General features: G+C 35.3%; 3 protein-coding genes across 4 annotated transcripts; 2 read left to right on the plus strand and 1 right to left on the minus strand.

The window, feature by feature from the left end:
* Positions 1–1,335: 1,335 nt before the first annotated feature.
* Positions 1,336–7,523, plus strand: LOC116007665. Of its 2 annotated transcripts, none has more exons than XM_031248402.1 (5): positions 1,336–1,532; positions 2,787–2,994; positions 4,404–4,734; positions 5,677–6,654; positions 7,114–7,523. In XM_031248402.1, exons 1-5 carry the CDS (start codon positions 1,432–1,434, stop codon positions 7,230–7,232), a joined length of 1,737 nt encoding a protein of 578 aa, XP_031104262.1. In that variant the 5' UTR covers positions 1,336–1,431; the 3' UTR covers positions 7,233–7,523. The 2 variants fall into 2 exon arrangements, with proteins under 2 accessions (XP_031104262.1, XP_031104261.1); XM_031248401.1 differs by having other exon boundaries at positions 1,339–1,532; positions 7,093–7,523.
* A 2,274-nt stretch (positions 7,524–9,797) lies between these two features.
* LOC116006313 (kinetochore-associated protein KNL-2 homolog) lies at positions 9,798–14,344 on the plus strand. Its single transcript, XM_031246636.1, has 11 exons — positions 9,798–9,933; positions 10,039–10,121; positions 10,406–10,550; positions 11,050–11,185; positions 11,885–12,183; positions 13,010–13,091; positions 13,195–13,358; positions 13,484–13,550; positions 13,705–13,763; positions 13,861–13,910; positions 14,023–14,344. Exons 1-10 carry the CDS (start codon positions 9,838–9,840, stop codon positions 13,906–13,908), a joined length of 1,179 nt encoding a protein of 392 aa, XP_031102496.1. The 5' UTR covers positions 9,798–9,837; the 3' UTR covers positions 13,909–13,910; positions 14,023–14,344.
* A 567-nt stretch (positions 14,345–14,911) lies between these two features.
* On the minus strand, positions 14,912–18,114 carry LOC116007454 (probable ADP-ribosylation factor GTPase-activating protein AGD6). The gene is made up of 3 exons (XM_031248128.1): positions 16,987–18,114; positions 16,731–16,820; positions 14,912–15,803 (listed from the first exon to the last, which is right to left on the minus strand). The coding sequence occupies exons 1-3, from the start codon at positions 17,866–17,868 to the stop codon at positions 15,300–15,302; spliced, it is 1,476 nt and encodes a 491-aa protein (XP_031103988.1). The 5' UTR covers positions 17,869–18,114; the 3' UTR covers positions 14,912–15,299.
* Between the last annotated feature and the right edge of the window lie 3,099 nt (positions 18,115–21,213).

Consider the following 21,213-nt stretch of genomic DNA (forward strand, 5'->3'; position numbering starts at 1 on the left):
TTATCATCAACTCCACTGTACAAACTTTAACACAAAAATAAAATAAAAAATCAGTCATAAAACTCTAAAATCAAAACCGTAATTTCAATATACTTTTTTATTTTTACAAGTGCAAACTTTTAATTAATACTAAATATGTAAAATGTTAACACTAAATGTGCAAAACATTAATACTAAATGTGCAACCCTACAAAAGTTTAAAAACTACAGATTTTTGTGTTCACGTTGCATAGTAAAGTTGGTGATAATTACGAAGCTACCACTACATTTTTTTTAAAAAAAATGTTTGATCTATAGTGCATTTAATTTTTCCATATGTAAAGTTGTGATTAGCTTTTAGTTTTCTCTTACGAACTTGTTCTCATATGATCCTCTATATATATATATATATATATATATATATATATATATATATATATATATATATATATATATTATAATTATTGAAAATTTTTAAGAGTGAAGTTTGATTTATAATTATTGCAAACTTGAAAGTTTAATAATTGTAACATCATAACTTTTGATTTCTCAGAATGGAAGTGTGGATGTGCCTATACTTTTTATATGAGAGGTATTATTACCTGAACCCTCCAGGCCAGTGGGCCAAACTAGGAGCATGTCTAAAATCGAAATTGGCCACCTCGTATCTGAGTAGGGATGGGACAGCGGCAAAACCTGTTTTGACGGATCTAGATTTTGCTTGGCAAATTATACCATGGACTATGATCTACCTTGTAGTGGACCATGATTCAAAATAACTTTCAGATTATGTGTCTGCAGTTGATATATTTTGTACTTGCAGTTGACCGTTTGTGTCTGTAAATAAATTAAACATATATAACACGTTAACTACATATACATAACATGGTAACTACAGACACATAATATATGTTAATTGCAGCATATTATGTGTCTGCAGTTAAAATTTTGTGTTCGTAGTTAACATATTATGTGTATGTAATGACCATGTTATATGTATGTAGTTATAATATATTATGTATCTTTAATTTATTTACATAAACATAAATAATTAACTACATAATATATCAAGTATAAATATTGTTGCTCATACCCTAGCTTCTACAGCTTTCACTTTTGCAAACACTTTGTACTGGAATACTATCCCTCCTGACTCTATTTCTGCACTTTTGCATTAATATAAGTGGTTGCTTTGTTTTCAAAAAAAATAAATACATAATTTTTGGACAAGTTCGACAAGGTAAGATATACCATGCTCCATCATGGTTCACCCCTAAGAGTTTTACCGCGCGAGAAATGCGATTACGCGCCATGTCTTTACTCTGGTCTCTGTTGACTAACGCGCCATACACTTTACTCAAACTCGACTCCGAGTTTTCGACTCACCCAGTCCAAAAGCCTTAGTCTGCAGTGCTTCATCTAGCATTGTATCATTCAGTAGGCATCGAATCCATGGCTGAGCACGGTGGCAATCACACCGCTAACGCTACTGTCGAGCTCGAAGTGATGCGCGAAGATGATTTCTCGTGGCATCCTTGTCAGGTCTCTATCAGGTGATCATCTGTTAATAGATTCCATTTTCCTAATTTTGATTTCCATAATATGCATTTTCATTGATTTCACTTGATTCTTCATAGTTTAACTCTGATGAGATTATCAGCTGAGTCAATGATTCGTGATTAATAAAGTTGATGTTATTTAGGGTAAATGTCACTGTTAATGTAATCAGATGAGCTGCTTGTTCCAATCGCACTATTACAGTTTCGTTCCTGTTATGTTAGTTTTGATTGCTATATCTTCGTTTTACTTTTTTTTTTTTGTTCCTTTCTGGATATTTGTGTTACTTTTGTGATTATACTTAATTAAGTTTATGCTTCCTATTTAATTACTAGTACTTGTTAGGAGATTCTGACAATTTGAGTTAAATGCTGGTGATTGAAGAATGTTGTTGTCTGTATAGGGAACAGTCGTCGACTATATCAGTGTCCAGCTTAGTTGAGTCAAGTTGAGCTGTGCGCAGACAGTTCCAACTTCATACTTCCTTTTTTTTTTTTTTTTTCCTGCAAGCATCCAACTAATAGTAGCTGCATTTTATTGTTTGATCTGTCAAAAAACCATCACAACTTAGTATGCCCTTTGACATAATCTTGCAAATGTATTGGGAATAATTATTTAACTTTTATGAAGCTGCTTTGGTTTTCTCAAGTCAATTCATCCTATCAACTTGCTTCCTTTTTATTGAGAAAATCCATTTTCATGAAATTCAGTTTCATTTTCATAGTTTAACTGCAGTAAGATTGTCAGCTGAGATGAAGGAAAATGCCACTGTTCATGGAACCTAATGAGCTACTTCTTACAATCCAACACTATTATAAATTCATTTCCTTAATCTTTACTCTGTTAGTGTTGAATGCGATCTCAAAAGTTTCATTTTAATATCTATTGTTCTTTCTGGAAATTTTTGCTCGTTTCATGATTATTATAGAATTATGCTCATAATGAATTAATATCTAATATGAAATTGTGACAAGTTTAATTTAATATTGGAGATTGTAGATTTCAGGCTTTTTAGTTTTCTTATTCCATGTAGACAACTCCCCATCAACTAAATTAGGATTAAACTTAGTTGAGTCATGTTAAGCTGTTCTCTAGGCAATTCGATTCTTCATGCCCCTTGTTGCAAGCTTGCAACACATGCTAGTTGTACCTTAATGTCTGGTCTGTCGAAAAGCCATCCCACGGAGTGTGCTCTTTGTCATCAATTTGCAGATGTTCCGTAAATTACCTGAGCTTCTTTTGTTGTGCAGTCCAAATGGGAATGGTCTGGTTATAAAGTATGGTGATGACTGCCTGGAAGATTTAATAGAGGACAAAGAAGTGGCACTTGCACGGCTTCGAATTCGTTCTTCTCCTCTTCAAGGATCTGACTGCTCTCTTGTGAAGGAAGGTGATCATGTTCTTGCTACCAAAAAATCACAATTGAAGAGCCTCTTCTTCGATGCTGAAGTAGAGAAGGTATGCCCTTATAGTTAATTTACATCATCAAAGCTCCTCCTCCTTCTGAATCTTTTCTATCTGTATAATATATGGAGATTGCATATTCTGTGGTTAACACTTAACATGAGTGGGCTGTATAGCAATTTTGCAATATTTCATGTCATTCTCTAGTACAGTCTGTGACTATAATGTATTTTTACTCGATTTTTTTAATATCTACACAGTATATATTCATCTATATGTTTAAAACCATTTAGGAATATGAACACATTTTATGAAATCATGTAAATGTGCTAGTTTTGGATTTGGATAGTTCTGCCAAGTGTCATGGAAGCCATTAACTAAGTAGAAATCTTCAAGAAAGAGATCCATAATAAAAGTAGTGCAGGAGCTTGGACATTGATAGTTGTTCTGTTATGATCATGGGCAAACACATGCATCAGAGGGTGATTGACACTACTGGATGTTGAGTGATGAACTGAGCAATCGAGGGAAGAATGATAAATACCTGAATGTAATTGGAGAACAAAATATTGGAAATGTTTTGAGAGTTTTCCCACCTCTGTTTTTTATTTAACTTCTTGCTTACTTTATTAACTTCCAAATTCTCATTTATAGACCTAGGAATGACAAGCATCCAACTTTCATAAAAGGAAAAGAATAGAAATTGCCCAACTCCCGGAAAATAAAATCAGCAACCACAAATAAAAGGAAATAAAATCAAATCAAATCTTCAATCAAGGATGCTTGGAATCAATCCTTCTCACTTACAATCAGTTGTCTTAATTTTTCTTGATTTGATGCCTTGAGCTGGTAATATTTTTCTATAAATGCATCCTGTTCCTATAGGGAAATAAGCATAATAGGTTGGTGTTCAGAACTAGTATAACTGTATAAGTTATTGTAACCTAGTGACAAAACTATTGTTTGTTATATCCTCTTAACAGTTTCAGGATAATAACTGAGATCGTACTTCTGTAGATCTTGCGACAGTGGCCAGTGAGGATTTGAATTCCCCTAGGTGTAGGGTACTACTCTAAAATAGCTTTTTGTTTTGACCCAATTGTATCAGGTGCCATAGCTAATCACATTGCTTTAGCCTAGATGAACTGCAAAAGTAATAAGTTTAATGGTTCAAGATATTAAATCATTGTTAGCAGATGGTCAACAATATGTGTGCTCTATTAAGCAATATGATCTAGTTTTTGCAGTATGGTTTTCCTATACTTTGCACCTATCAATTCTTTATCTAATTGTTTGTAAAGTCATGACTTGAGCTTCATTGTTTTCTCACTGTTCTACAGTGATTATTACATGTACTACATTTTGAAAAGAAAATGGAATAACTGAAGTAACATTACTTACTCCTGCGTGCCTCTTGTTTTCCAATCAAATTAATTTTGACCTCCCAGTTCCACAATTGACAGGCACAACGCATTAGACACTCAGCAAGGACATACTGTAGGTGCACTTTTAGAGTCAAATGGCTTCACAAAGACCTTGGAGATGAAGTATTGGTCCTTCCATCTTGCGCAATCATGAAATTGACTACTGAAAGTATTAATGTTCATCCAACAGTTTGTGCCTTCTTTAAATCCTTCGATAGCTCAAATTGCTTTACAAAATTGCCATTTCCCACTATTTATGGAAGCACGGAAAGCAGAATGGAAACTCATGAGTTTCCAGAGGCACGAATTGGAAAGATAAGGTCTTCTGATTTTTTTGAGAAGAAAATTTCAGGGGATACTCTGGTTGGAGGTAAAGATAAACATCAATGAAATGCATTAGCATGTCTGTCACTCACTCACATTAAAGAGATAAAAGCCAGATACTGTAAAAGACTAGAGTGGTAAAGTACATAGTAATATAAATGATCTATTATAAAATTAACATGTCTAGAATCCCTAACTGGTAAATAAAACATGAAGGAGTGGGGGCAAATGTAACACCTTCAACTTAACTGTTCAACTTAACTGTTCCCTAACTGTTTTTTTTGTTTCAAAAAAAAAAAAAAAAAAAAAACTGTTCAAAAAATCTTATAATGAATGAAAATATTAAAATAAAGTGTTAATATTATGTCAATAGTAATAACAGACTCCATGATGTCTTGATTTTGGATAGAAGTTCAATGCACAGCTTTAACAAAGGTTCCATATACTGGCCAAGGACCTTGTAGTCCAGTGGCATCAAACCCTTCCCTTTATACGGGAGGTGGTGGGTTCGAGTCTCAGTGGAGTCAATATTGACTTTTGTGCTTTAATAGGTTGAGAAAGTAGTTATGAACAGATCCTGCATTGTAATAGAGTTAGTAGTATTCAAAAAAAAGAAAGGTTCCATATACTGGAAATTGTGGCTACTAATTTGATAATTTCCATGATTTTCAGTCCAGTGACTTTGTTGAGTAAAGAGAGTTAGTTTCTGTAATCCTGAAATTTAGAAATCTTACCTTCACACCTTGACTGGAATTGAATGACAGCTATGCTAACCAATCCACTAAGGTGTCTAGTGCATCTTATCTTTAAAACATATTTTTTCCTGTTTGTAGTTCCCCTTACTTGAGAATTGCTTTTCCTTGCTCTGATTTAGACAATTCTTTCAATCAGAGTTTATCTCCATTGAGTTATAGTACATGCTTTCAAAGTTTATCCACATTTAAATACTTTATGATTTAAGCATAACTTTGCCCAAAATCTAATGCAGTTGATTTCAAAGGACAAACCCAGTCTGGAGAATTTGCCACATATAAAGTCTGCAAAACGCATATTCAAATTCCTTCTGTCACTGATAACTTAAGGTATTCTGAGCACAGGAATCAGCTGCATAAAGATAATAAAGCTGAAGCATCACCTGATGTTTTCATGCTTGTTAAAGATGAGAGTGTTGAAAGCCGATCTCCTCTAAATCCTCTTGCAGCTCGTGCAGCTCTTGCTTCATTAGTATCAATAACTCGGCATTTCTGTTTGGCTGATGATTTGACTACACGTAATGGAATCTCATCAAAATCAGAAGCTGCATCTGCAACATTAGTTCCAAGCAGTTCTGAAGAAACGCATCGAGTCTCAGATGCACCTTTTAATTTTACTTGTTCACCAACAGAAAGAAAGGTTAGGCTGACTCGATCAGCATCAAAAAGAGGAAATGAAGTTTCTCATAAGTCTCTTGCAGTGACTAGTCATGACGAGGTGAAGGTAGAGCCTTCAACCAAACGGAGGCTGACCCGTTTGGCACTTAAGAATAATCAAGAAGTTGAGAGTGTTGAAGCTGACACTGCTACTCAAGGAAATATGTCAGCTAAGCAAATTGAATGCGACTTTGTTCAGGAAGGCAAGAAAACAGTTGGCTCTTCAATGAACAAAGGGATTGTGCCACTCCCCACTGAGGAAGATAAATGTGTCTTTTATGAACTGAAAATGAATAAAGAGAATATTCATATGAAGAAAACCTCCACAGAAGAGATCAATGTGAAAAATATTAGCAGTACAAGAAGGCTAACACGCTCAGCAGCTCGTGGAGAGACTGGCCCGAATTCTGGCATAAGTTTGGAACAAAGCAAATTATATGACCACAGCCAATCAAACTCTGATTCCACAGTTACTAAGGTTCAGTCTCCTCCTGCTGCAGAAGAGAATAAGATAAATCAAACATACGCTACTTCAAAGAAAACTGAAGCAGATGAGTGTATGTCAAGTTTGGTTTCATTTTCAATTGATTATTATCTTAACCTGTCTTTTTTAATCAACTTATTTTGGCATCCTATTTATGAATTTCGATATCACAATCTGCTTCCAGTTCATTAATCTTACTATGTGCAATTCTTCCCTGTTGCTTTTGCTGCACTTTCTAAATGAATGCCAGAGTTTTTCTATACTAATATTATGCTCTATTGTGCACTCAGATTTACTGCATATTTTTTTCGGTGGTCCTAGGGCATACACAAATATCATTGTTCATTTAGTAACATGCTAAAATAGAGAAGTTCACCAATATGATACTATTATGCCTTGGTCAAGTGTCCATACGTTGTAGCAGAGAATATACTCATTAGTATACCATAGATAGTTTAGGTGATTTCTTTTGCTATTCTTAGAACTTACAATAAAATTGATATTGTTTCAGGTATCTCAATTAATTTTGCAGGCAATGCTAAACAAAACAAGGGCTTAAAAAGGAAGTTAATTGCATCGACAGCACAGCAGTTGAGGTCTTCTCCTCGTCTTAACTCTACTCTCCAGACTCGCTCTCAAATGAAGCTTTAGTTTCCCATGTAAGAGAAGTTGAAGGTGAATTCCTTGCCCACCCAACTTTGCACTTCACATCACTTTTTTCTTTTATGGATTAACTTAGAACTATGAAGGTTTATATGTACTTGTTGACAAAATTAATGCTGCTAGATGTTGTCTATTTCTGCTCCTTGGAGATTGCCCTGGTTTAGTAAAACTAGGAACGGGAAATGTATGTCACTTCTTCTCTAGAGAAACTACATTATAACTAAACACTGCTAAGTTTCTTTCTAATGCACCCAAAAGTAACAATGGTGATGATGGTGATCTGGTGAATGTTCACAAACAACAATCATATATCATAATTATAATTTACTGACAAATGTGTCTGTTACAAACAAGTCCTGCTGTTAGAACTGATGGAATTTAGCAGTTTCATTTGATTGGATAATTAAGTCCAAATCATTTTTTGACACACAAGAAATTTAACACTTGTTTTAGAATTAGTGGTCAGGAAAAGCATAGTCTAGACTCTAGTGTCAATGCATCATGCTCATGCCTGAGACCCCTGTGGTTTTCATGTTTCCTTGAGTATTTAAGACTTCCGTTGAGATTAGAAGCAAGGCTTTGGATGTCTGAGTATTTAGTTAGAGTGAGACTTAATTGGTGGTTGAAATTTTGTGTGTATAAATTATGTGAAAAACTACACAATTTCAGAGTTTGAAGTCGAATTTGGAGATTTTGCTTTAGGGTGTTTATCTTGAAGGAATTGCAAACTGGTTTACCCCTTACTCCATATTTTGTTTGAATCAAAGTTTGTTCAGATGTAGTTTGGCCAAGCCCAAACAGAATGTCATTTCATCTTTCCTTCAAAGTTTGTTTGAATCAAAGTTTCTCTCTCCTTCATCTCTCTCCTACTTGGCACATAAAAAACCACAAAAAATCTCAACTACTATAGATGCTCTTAGTGTATAGCTCTTCTTCTTCTTCCATGAAGTCCATTACCATTTGTCTTTTCTAAGTGTTGTGAATGCCATATTTTCCTCCTTCAACTAAATAGCTTCGTGAAGTTCATTAACATTGTGAACTTCATAACTTTTACTTCTTTTGTAATGGTTGTGAATATCATATTCTTCTTCTACTTTGCCTTCCTCAACTAAATAGTCCCGTGAAGTCCATCTTTTACTATAACCGAATAACTAACATAATGTATTCATAAATAAAAATATTTAAAATAAATTTAAGCCAATAAAGATTATACACTTAATAAAATAAATAAAAAGTGTAACATAAACCATAGAACTTTAGCACTTGGCCATCGTAGGCATCTACAAGGATGTCAAAGCCCAAAGGCAATAGCCAATAGGCGAGGATATGAATGAAGAGCTATTGTGGTCAAGATTGAGAACCATCGTTCTCAGTTTGACCATGGTGGGCAATCAGTGATCATGATTTGGAACTTATGCTATGAAATACATCAAAGTTGAAGCTATGTAATCAAATTTGGAATTATCATTATATTTGAAGGATAAAAATTATACACTTACTAAAAAAAATGAATTTTTTTTGCAATATTTGTAATTCTTTAGTAGGTAGTATTTGTCATATACTTTTTTCAAACATTTTCAACTCAAAGAATTTAAGTCTCATCATTGGAGTTAGAGCCTATGACGACTAAACTCGTTTTGACGATTAGGGATGTCAACGAGGTCGGGCCGGAGGCAGGGAGTATATCCACCATCCCCGTCCCCATTCCTATCAGGGATGAGAAATCTTTCTCCATCCCCATCCCACAGTAAATTTTTGGGGACGGTGAATCCCCATCCAAAGTCAAACTTTAATTAAACTAGTTTTTTTTTTTTTTTTTTGGTTTAAATAATAGTCAAACTAGTATAATTCACAATATTTACATAAAAAATTTTAAATATTAAAATTTTAATCTTAGAATAGTTAAATCTTCATTAATTTTCAATAACAAATCAAAATATCAAATATATTCTTTAAATAATTTTCATACAAAATATAACACACTCAATATCTAAATATGATACAACATATCTACAATAATAATAATAATAATAATAATACAACATATCTACAATCCGATACCCCTCCATGCCCCATCCCAAAACGAGGAATTGAAAACATCACCGGCATCATTCCCCGTAGTTTTTCCTATCACTGTCCTCCGTTGGGACGGGGATCAGAGATCCCCACCGGTAACAGGAATAATTGACATCCACTCAAAATTTATATTACAAACGCAAATTTCACTCCAGTTAAGAACTAATTGACTAATATTAAAATTTAGATTAGATATATTTTAGAGATAGAAATATTGAACATACCTCACATTTTACAACCTAAACACGGATCACAAAAATTGACAGAGAAGTTACTTAGATAACTCATAATTTACCTCCTTCCTAGGACTCTTAAGCAAAAGTTCTAGAGATTTAAGATTAATCAAACTTGAAAACTTAATATGGTAAATGGTAATGTATCCAAAAAAAAAAAAACCAAAAAAAAAAAAAAAAAACAAAACTAAACACCCGTTGCTACTAAAATAAAATGGAGGAATACATTGCCATTTCCCGCTCTTCAACACTGCCACCCAATACTCTCTGTTGCTAATGCTATTATGGCTTCTTCTCCGACTACAAATCATGCCGCCGATGAAAACGACGGTGATATCAGCGAAATGGATAGCGGATCCAAGTCCTACTTCCAGAAAGCTGTGAATATTTTCTTTACGTTTGATAATCGTTTATTAAAATTCTTCTCTTCAAACATCATTTTTTTTCCTTTTAGTTTACTTTTCCCTATTTCGTAACGAGTTTAGGTTTGCCTGACGGATTGGTGGCTAGTGAAATCGGAGAATGATTCCCGCGGGAAGGGACTCGCTGTTGGTGGTTTCACTTTACGGTAAGCCCTTCTTCACCACAAGCTGTGCATAAATACCCGAATGGAATTTAGGCGACCCGATAACGTCGAAACATTAGTTTCTGTCTTTTTGATTCCGAAGCTCTATAAACAGCTGATTAAGCAGACTAATCTATGTATGAAAAGCGTGAATTCTTATTTTATTGCTTTAGTGTATAACGTTGGTAATTGATAGTCTGAATCATTGTCTCTTTTTAACACTTTGGTGATGGAATTGTTTAGTCAGTAGTTTTATTATACCTCTGTTTCTGAATTTTTGGTCACAGGCATAATGTGAGGCAAGAGTTCTCCTCTGCACCGATTGAGAAGGTGTATGATGTCTTCACGCTTGAGACAATGGATGGCATATGCATTCTCCTCAAGGGCTTTATAAACAAGACTCGTACCAGAGAGAATGGGTTTCCATCCAAGGAAAGTCCCTGATTTTGTTTCGCCAAATTATATTATAGTGCTATATCATGTTCTTAGGAAGAAGGATTATGCTTATATTTTAATGGATTCCACATAACAGAAATTTAAACCATCCATAAAAGCCATTTCCAGAATTCTGTTTAATTTCTTTCTAAGAAGTAAAATTCTTTTATACTGTTGCGTTGCCAACAGGTAACTATCATATATGTTGAAATTTAACTGTAACTGTGAAAAGAGTGGAAAGTAAGATTTGAGGACTATTGTAATAGAACTCTAGAGTGTTCAATGTTGATGCCCATTGGTGCTTACTGCTTATTCTGTTAGATATACGGCTAATGATGGTTGAAGGCAGCTGCAACTGTCCATTGTTGCATTTAATTGACTAAACATCTAGAAGTATTGTGATGCTCTTCACTTGCCTTACCTTTGATGCCAAAAGTAGTATCATTAGCTTGAACGTGAGCAACCTACATCTGACATATGCCAAACACTTAAACAGGTGTTTGACCATTTTTTGTTGGGCTTTCCCCCTAATTGGGAGAGCTTTGCTGTTAAAGATTCATGGGAAGAATCTCCACCTAAAGTTGTTTCAGAGATTGCCATTGGTCTGCAGAAGTCATCCTCATGCTCACAAAGTAAGTTTGACTAAACTCTAGTTCATTAATAATCCGTTGCCAAAAAGTTTAGACCTCATGTCTGTAATAATTTAGGGCTTGTTTTGCTACAGAAGTTGTTTTCCTTTTGCTGTTTCCAGTTATATAAAACTTTTCAAGTTTTCATATTCTACTAGGAAATTATAAAACATTTTCATTAGTTTTAAAATTGTACATATTCACCTTTTAAAGAAATATGAAAACATGTCATAATTTTGTTCTTTTTTATATAAGAATAACAATGTGGTTGAAATGTGGCAAGGGTAGTAAGTAGGAGTGTGCATCAAGTTAGATAAGGACTTTCAGTTATTGCAGATATCCAAATATTTGAGGTGGCCTAAAAAGCAAATTTGAAAACAGAATTTAGTTTTTGAGAAGGTGAATGTTGGCAGCGGTAACTATGGTTTGGTGCTGATGGATGGTGGTGGTCTTGGGTGAAAGTTCATGTGTGCCTTTTCTATTCTGCAAAATGAATGAAAAATATTTTCCATTTACTTTTCCGAATACCCTGTTTTCAGGTGGAGAACACTTTTCCCATTTAGAAACTGGTTTATTGTTTTAAAAAATAACAATAATAAAAAGATAGGAAGAATAAAAATTTAATGTTTATTGTGTTTCTCAAATTTCTATTTTAATGTTTGCTCATCCTAAATATACTTGTGATTTTTCTGCACTTCAAAGGTGTTTCAGAATTTAGAAAAACGACAAGGAAGAATAAAAATGATGCCAGTAGTGCAGAAACACATGGACCAGAATGTAAAAAGAATTCGAAAACAAAAATTGGTTCAAAGAAGGGCAACCGAAGTGAAGAAACTCAAAATAAGGCATGTCTGCAAAAGAACACGAATAAAGCAGTCAGGATTTCCCAAAGGTTCCGTTCTTGCTACAATAAACAGAACCAAACTTCAGAGGGTGGTACATTAATTGATTGTAAAATTGCAAGTACACCTGGGAGCAAGGCAAAAAGAAAATTGTCATATGTTAGTAAGCTTTCATATTACACACACACACCTATAAATATATTAATATACACTTCTTGATTGCTTCTTGCTGGGTTATTTAAGCTATAAGTTGTGAATTTCTGAAAGAATAATGGTTCTTGTTCTCTTGTGAGATTTGACAGAATGTATCCTAGTGGTGCTATTTTTTAAATTTAATTGTTTCAGGGAGCCATTGTATTGTGGGAAGATTTACTATTTTTATCTTAGTTCACTGGTTCATACTTTAATCTCTAATAACTTATTGACAGAAATCTGGCCATATACATTCAGACTACAATCCCCGTGAAATGATTGTATGAGAAAATTTTTATGCACTTTAACAAAGCTATGTTGTGTGCTTTAATAACTCTTTCAAATTAGATGTTTGTAATCTGTTTTGATGAGTTTTTCCTTAGTCTTTTATGCTTATTAACGCATCCTGTCCTTTTTGTAAATGCACTATTGAATAAATGCCATTATTTGTGGATTATGCTAGCAAAGAACTCACTCATATGGACCACTTGGAAGTTATTGTCTCATTTTCTGTGGAAGAGAAGAATAATTTTAAAAAAGAAAAACTATGTGAAAGATTTTGTTATATACTGCTTTAGTATGGGTTATCAACAGTTATAATCTAGTAATTTGTTAAAGAAAATCAGTTCCATTCATAATTCTTGTTAATATTTCAGTTGAATTTGAAAAGTTAAGTAGCCTTATGTGTACCAAATAGGTGTCCTTTTAACATGTTCTCTTTTGTTAAGATCATCTCTTAGAATAGATTGAACATTTCTTATCTGTCTTTTGGTGTTTCGTTTCATTTACTCAGGAAGAGCCTTTATTGGAGAATGGAAGATGGGAGGCTTCAGCTCAATCTGCTGAACCTTCAACTTCCAATGATTTGAGATCAGGTAGACTGATTCCACTTCTAATGCAAGCTACTTCTCTATTCTTGTTGTTAGGGTTGTAGCTAACTTCCCTGCTTCTGATGCTACATGAATGTATCTCTGAAAGAAATAATTGACAACAATCTTAGAGGAATCTCGGAAGATGAAACTTCTAAGGGGGAGAATCAGAAAGATGGAGGTGTTAATAAGGTTATCATACAAAAGAATACGAGTAAAGGTGCCCAGTCATCTGTTGACTTTGGTTGTGCACGTAGTGCAACACCGGGAAAGGTAAAGAATGACAAGTATTGCATATGTATGGATTACTCATTTGTTAATTGTATTCCTGCAATTTTTATTACATATGAATGAAATCACCTTCGCTGCTGTTAATACTGGAATCTTCTGTAGCACAGAACAGGCGAAATGGAGTTTCAGCTGTCACCTCTCCACAGTCTCTGAGTTATAAAAGATCCAGATCAGGTTAGGTTATCTGAGCTAGCAAACTCTCACTCTGCAAAATTCAATGAATACTGCAACTTAAACTCATTGGCACACCATGATTGTAAACTCCATTCATGCTGTTGGATTTCTTCCAAAGAAAACTATAGGCTGATGTGTTTTTTATATTCTACAGGGAGATTGCTTCTGCCTCCTCTCAAATTTTGGCAGAACCAAAGAGCAATATATGATGCGGTTTGTACCTTGATTACTTTTTGCTTTCCTTTGCCATTTATTTTGGATTTATATATGATTCTTCCTATTGGTGACCTTATATGTTACTCATTTTCAGGACCGTAGAGTCACTGGAATTGTGGAAGACCCAGATGCGACCATCTAGAGGTCTGTTAATCTGTACCTTCGAGAGCTCATTTATAATGCTGTGGTGAACAATCCTTAATCAGTGAAATGTTTTGAGTACACCAACCTTGATTCATGCATTTTGTATTAGCAGCGAGTGGATCTGAGCTGCAGAGAGCAAGGTAGGAAGAATGAAATCATGAATTATGAATGAAGCCTATGTTTTTGGGTCTGAGATTGAAATGTTAATTGACCATGGTCCATGAATGTATAGTAGTAGGTTAGATTGTTTAGACTAAGTTACATTAGACAAGGTTTAAGTTACAATATAGAAGCTTTGGTAGCACGTGTGATTATATTGAAAGGGGATGATAAATAAGGTGTATACGGGAGAGTGAAATTTTCGTCACATCTAAATTTTATTGGTGTAAAAAGAAAAGAAAAGAAAAGAATATATATATATAGTATTGCAAAAATTTCGCTTACACGCAGATTAATTCCCGTCTAGGCGCTAGGCGCCAGTCGACCGACTAGCGTATCACCTTAAGTGGTGGTCTAGGCAGCTGGCCGGCTAGGCGACGAGCGCCTAGGCCTCCTAGGCGCCGACCAGGCTGTTTAGTTGGGCAACTAACTTTTTTTTTTTTTTAATGGACTATTTCAATCAAAACATCGTTTTGAGTGAAATAACACTAAATTGTACAAACTCTAGATATTTTTTAGGTTAATATTTAATATTTTAGTATTAACTATTAAAGTATTATATAATTTATAATTATTAGTCTTTAAAAAATTAAAAATACTTAAACAAATTTTTTTAAAAAAAATAAAAAAAATACACCCGCACTTAGGCCCCGATTAATCTCCGCCTAGACGTCTTAAACGCTAAATGCTCTCCGAGCGCCTAGCAATTTTATGTGTGTATATATATATACACACACACACACGCCACATCAACATAAAGTAAAAAATCAGAGTACCAGAAATTTGAACTCAGTCTCCAGTGGCTGTTCTCAAGCAAGAAGCAAGAAGGGAAAAACAGCAAGTTGAGTTTTAAAAGTTTATATACACTTGAGGAATAATAAACAAATAATAAATTCCAACCGAAATGAAAAAAAGTAAACAAAAAAAAAAAACAATTATCATCTTACATGTCCAATGTGGTTTGAATTTCAATTACATAAAAAATGGTCTGGAAAAGAAAAAAGAAAAAAAGAGAAATAAGAAAAAAAGAGAAAAAACAAACTATTCAGCTCTTTCTTTTCTAAGGTTTCTTCTTTTACTGGGAGGAAGCAATTAGTCCTCCCTGTCTTGCAATTTTACACATCCGATGTTTGGACTCACAAGCCCTTCCTCCAGCAAGTTACGCCATTATAACTAGATTTAGAAGGGAAAACTTTTTAGGGAAGGTTCAAGTAATAGCAATTGCAACCCTCAGAGGAACCCTCCATCAGTCCACTTGGAATCTGATTTTCCATTAGAAGCCACATGTTTATCATCAGATGCACTCGGGTAAAAGTTGTCAAATCCATCATCTTTAGCATCATCCCAGCCTGCCCACTCATCATTGTTACTAGCTGGTGCATCCTTCTTAGGTTCCTCCGTCCAAGTATCTTTACTACCCCAATCATCCCAGGAGTCTGAGCTGACAGAATTTTCATTGACAGATGAAGACTGCCCAGCTCCTGAAGAACTCCATCCCTTCGAGTCCTGATTAAACTCCGGATGATAGCCATTCTGTTGGTTATCGTTTTGTTGCCAATTATCATTTTTACAGTTATCATTGCCCCCCTCTTTAGTATATTCCTCAACCTTCTGTGAAGCTAATGCCAGAACCCCTTTCATAATACCCCAAGTCATATGACCAATCTCAGTTGTTTTTGTTGTAACAACGTTGACTGTTTCATTCACCTTTGAATCATAACCTCCCTCTATCACCTGTAATGAAACGGTTAACACATGCATCATAATTTATACCTGCACTGCCATCATGGCTCAGTAACATTAAAACACAACAATTTGAGATTTCACGCATTATAAATATCAAGACAACAAATTTGAATAAATTTAAGGGAGAAACGGAAAACTAGTTCACTCCCACCATTGCCCAAAAGACCAACATCATGAAGAGAAAAGGAAAGAGTAGATGAGTGTCACAAGTGGTAACAATTTCAAGATTGGCACCTTCCACTTTTTTCTATTTTACTTCACTGTTTCATTGTACTTTATTATTTTAATCATTAACTTGTTCAATTTATGATTGCCCTCTTTATATTAAAAACACTTAATTTGAGGATGCCTTTGTTAAAAGACAAACTTATCAAATATATGTTTGAACTTCAAATTAAATTTGTAACAGTTTCTGAAGTTCAACAGTGTAACAATTTCTACCAATATAACTAAACTAGCTAAGTCTAGTGATGGTTCCTTCTTTAATGTTTGGCCAATTTGTTTTTACCATCATTATTTGGTGTCTATACAGATTTTCTTAACTATAGTGTTAATTTCATTTCAATAATAAGGTTGCTTCTTGGGGAAAAATTAGTCCATAAAGTCGTAAACCAAACATGGGACTAAACTATGTCAGGAAACATCACACTCGGGACACATAACCTTGATCATACTGAGGGGTTTGAACTAATCGGCCTCACAGAGACCATCTATTTGGGATCAAATCCCCATAGAAATCCATTTTGGGCTAAACGACTCCAAACAGTTTATGTATTGGGCAGGTAAACTATGACAGCAAGACAATGACAGAAGTCTAAGGCACTCCATTAATTAATTTCAATCTATAGGTGGCTCATGACACTTCACAAAATTATGTTCCATATAGTACTCCACAATTAAAAAGAAGCAGAGTACCTTTGTAGTAATCTCCTTCGTCCCTGCTTGAACTACATTTGCAGCTGACTGGGCTGCTGAAGCAGCTACCATTGATAGCTTACCGAGCCCCTACACAAACCATTCCAGATTCTCATAAGCTTTATGGAAGCATATGATCATGTGCCCATATAAAAGAGGTGTCAATTTTATATCACATAGAAATCAAGTTTACAAAAAAAGCATGTGATCATGTTAACATTAAAAGAATTATGATTTCTAGTATAGATTAGATTACCTGAGAAACAGTTGAAAGAACATCCCCCCCTTGGGCATAATTGTTATTCCTAGGCATCTGGGAAGGACTAGATCCAAACCCAACATATTTCCCTCCCTGAGAGGGTGGAAGACCCTCAGGCCGGGTCTCATTCTCCGCCATTTTCCTAGCGAAAAAACCTTCTTTATTTGCGGCAGAGGCTTCCAGCTGCGCCCTATTAATATCCTCTGTTGACCTCGACCTTGATGGAGCACCACCACCATCGCCGCCTCTCCTGAAATCCCCCACCGTCTGATTTCTCCTTATATTATTATTATTATTATTATTACTATTATTGTCGTTGTTGTTGGTATTATTAGTGTTATTATAGCCTACATCATCGTAGTTATCCCAACTATCCCAGCCGGAATCGGCACCAAAGTCCGAGGTCGCTTTCCTACCGCCGCTCAAAGGGGGTTTACCATTGGAATTGGCATTGGAATTGGAATTGGAATTGGAATTGGAATTGGAGGTGAGAGTTTCCTTAACGACGGGAGGGTCCCGCCACGGCTTCCCCTCCGCTAGGGCTTGGATCTTATCTCGGTAAACCGAGGCGGCCTTGGTATTGTACTTGGTAACAATATCGGTGGATTTAGGAACCCCGTACTGAGAGATGAAGGAATTGAACTTGTCATTGCCGCTCATCTCCATTTTCCGGAGCTGGATCTCGGACCAGGAATCCATTGTCACGGATCGCACGAAGGAAATGTGGACCCCGAGGCCGCGGTGCTTGCCGGAGCACTCGAGGCACATGAAGACGCCGTAGGAGACGGACGCCCATTGCGGATTCTTCTGAGAGCAATCCACGCAGATTCTGTTCCCCGGTTGCGCTTGAAGCTCCCGGAGACGCCGCGATGCCGCCATGCTTAATAAATCAATCAATCAAATTCCGATTAGATTAGGGCTCGTATCGCGTCGCGAAATCGGATTTTTGCGATGATAAAAGATGAATGAATCAAGATCGCGACGCAAAGAAGAAAAATAAAATGTGTATCGAATATCGATCAGATCAAATCATATTGAGAAATGAGAAAAAAAGAAAAGAAAAGACGAAAAATAAATAAAAAAGGTAGAAATTATTTATTATTTGGGTAAAGGAAGAGGATGGCCGAACCGAGTGATGTCAAATCACGGCCGGTGCACAACTGCACGATGTAAAACAAGTTAATTATTATTATTATTTTTTAAGAAATAGATTTTTAAGAGAAATTAAAAAAAATTGTACAAATTAAAAGAGATGAAGCAACAAAATTACATGTAGTGTGATAAAGTTTCTCCAATACCGTATGTTATTATTAATGGTTGGATTTTATGGGGAGATTTAGATGCATGAACACCAATGAGAAAAGTATCTAAATGTGTGGTCATTCATTTTGGACAAATATATATCTCTCTATAGCCATGTTTTGAGATATGAAGTATTAATTTTTGTTCGAGAACCTATCTAGTGGCATTGAAAGTATAGAATGTATAGTGTGATAAAAGTATTATTATTGTTGTTGTTATTATTATTATTATTATTATTATTATTATTATTATTATTATTATTATTATTATTATTTTCACTCTATACACGGAATGGATTTGATATAATATATTAAGAATATTTGGATCGATATATAATTATATAAATTATAACATCAAATATTATATAGTGCAATTGAAGATATGTTTTGGACTAATTATGTTTTCTGATATTATCCTTGTTTGAATTCCAGCAAATAATTGCTTAATTAATAGCTAATGTGTAGATTTACGCATGCGGTGCTGGAACTTTAGAGATTTTATATATCATTGTTTAGGATTTTTATAAATTGGGCAAATATGCTCGTTCTCTAGTTATTCAGTTATTGAAAATCTCTTTGTAGACAATATTGGTAGTAGCAACTAGGGATGGCAATTCAACCCGTTCCCGATGGGGAAATCGGATCCCCTCACCGACGGGGGCGGGTTCGGGAAATTATTTCGGGGAACGGGGGCGGGGATGGGGAAAAATTCCTCATCCCCGCCGGGGACGGGGACGGGGAGGGTATTCCCCACCCCAACCCCGACCCCGATCCCCGATCCCCGCCCCGTCCCCGATTCCCCGTATATTATTATATTATATTTTATATTTATTAAAAGTGACAAATCATATACTATATAAATCATGTAATATAAATTATATATATTTAACAGTACGTACGTCACGGAATGTTCATAGCTTTAGGATGTACTCCGTATGTAACAGTATATATGCACACAGTGATTCCATTTGATTCAATCATCATTATATACAAAAATTGATGCATTGAATTGAGCAACCATATTTGATTTTATTTTATTTCGAAACATGCAACATAGACAATATGGTCAGAATAAGATATATGGATATTAAGTATATAAGAAATTAAAAGTTAAAACCTTAGAAGTTCATTTGTTTTGTTATGTACTTATATTTGGACTTTGGACTTTGGAAGAGTTTGAAACAATTTAAAGTGTTTGGACATTTTATATATGATTATGTATTTTGTTTGAAAATTTGAAACTTTGGATATTTGTAGTAATCTTAGAGTTTGGATATTTTAATTTTATTAATCTATGTAGGTTGAATTTGAACTTTGTTTAAGGATTCAAGACTTATTTCTTTTTCATAATATTAGTTTTTTTTTTTTTTTTAAATTGACATAACTTAAAAAAGTTTCCCGCGGGGATTCCCCGTCTCCGAAAAATCCCCGTGGGGACGGGAATGGGGAATGGGGAGGGATTTCGGGGACGGGGACCCCATTCCCCGGCCCCGCCCCGCCCCGTTGACATCCCTAGTAGCAACACATACTTGTCCATCCTCGTCTAGAACTAATTAACACTTTCAGGCTATCAGGATGAGTGACTCGAGAGAAAGCCATGTACAATTGACCATGATTAAAAACTATTTTTTTCAGCAATAACCCAATGTGAGATAGTGTTTGGCCCTGACTTTTGTTGATAGTCATGGCATATGCAAGCATCGATGAGAATTATTTATGTTGGAACTTGAAAGGCAATCTCGTATCAGAAAGAGTGAGAGACATTCGAGGGATAAGAACTTTGGTTCATTCATGTGTCCCATTAACTATTCTTGCTTCAACAATGTGATCTGCCAATCTTGTGATGATGAGTCGCGGACTGTTATAAAGACCAAGATAATAGTCTATCTTCCGCAATAACATAACAGGTGCACCGACCTTTAATTAATGTCAATGATTAAGAAAATCATACAATCTCAAACTATTTAAGAATTTAGGAGTGTGTACTTCTAATAGATTTTCATCGTCTGGTTCTGCCTTACACAAAGAGTTACAACTTAAATGTGTTCGTGCTTTTGCAATATTCATGTCGCACATGTACTGATTAATTTGATCAATGACATCTAAAGTCGGCGAGCAGATCACTGACCTTTCAGCTGCAACTCATCAAACGTGTCATATCTTGAGCTTGAAAATTTTCCACCTTTCCAGTCAAGTTCACACATAACACACTCACTACTTAGGTAGCAAGCATAAAAAATCTCTCACACCTCACTATACACAACTTAGGGTGTTCATAGTCAAAGAGAGGAAATTCTTGTTTATACCTCATAAGGTAGTCACCTCCTTAGTTATGATTTAGTTGCATGGCTTCCAGATTGGCCATCCTAGTAACCCAACCTCTTTCAGTAGCCCTTGGACCTATTGGGAAGACATGAGTGCTCTCCCCCTAGCCTTGTCAGGTAGTTCCTTGTCAGGTATTTTTTCAGGTACAGAGCCCCCCTCCTCAGGACTTGGTGGGTATGTGTGAGCCCTTCCCTGAACTGAGGATGGATCAATAACAGATAGGGGGATTTGTTTAGTCTCAACAGCTCAATGATCCCAGCCTTCAATGCCTCCATTTGGTCCTTGAACTCTTGGATGGAGTCCTCCATGGTCTACAACCTAGCTGTCTACCTATTGCCTTGTTCCAACACTTGAGCCTCCAACCTATGCAACCGATCTTTCATGGCTGGGCTGGTGAGGGCTCTAATACCAAATGTCACAACCCTGATAATTTACAATAATGAAGAAGAAAGTACAATCGAAAGAGAGGTAGAGAAGAGAGCAGTTGCAGAAAAGAGAGAAGAGAACGGTACAAATTGGAGAAGAAATGCAAAGAGTTGGGAGAGGTTTAGCGAAGAGGGAGATAGAGAAATCTAAGAGGTTGTATTCAATTCCAAAA

Source organism: Ipomoea triloba, chromosome 15 (assembly GCF_003576645.1).
Source record: "Ipomoea triloba cultivar NCNSP0323 chromosome 15, ASM357664v1".
Lineage (NCBI taxonomy): Eukaryota > Viridiplantae > Streptophyta > Magnoliopsida > Solanales > Convolvulaceae > Ipomoea > Ipomoea triloba.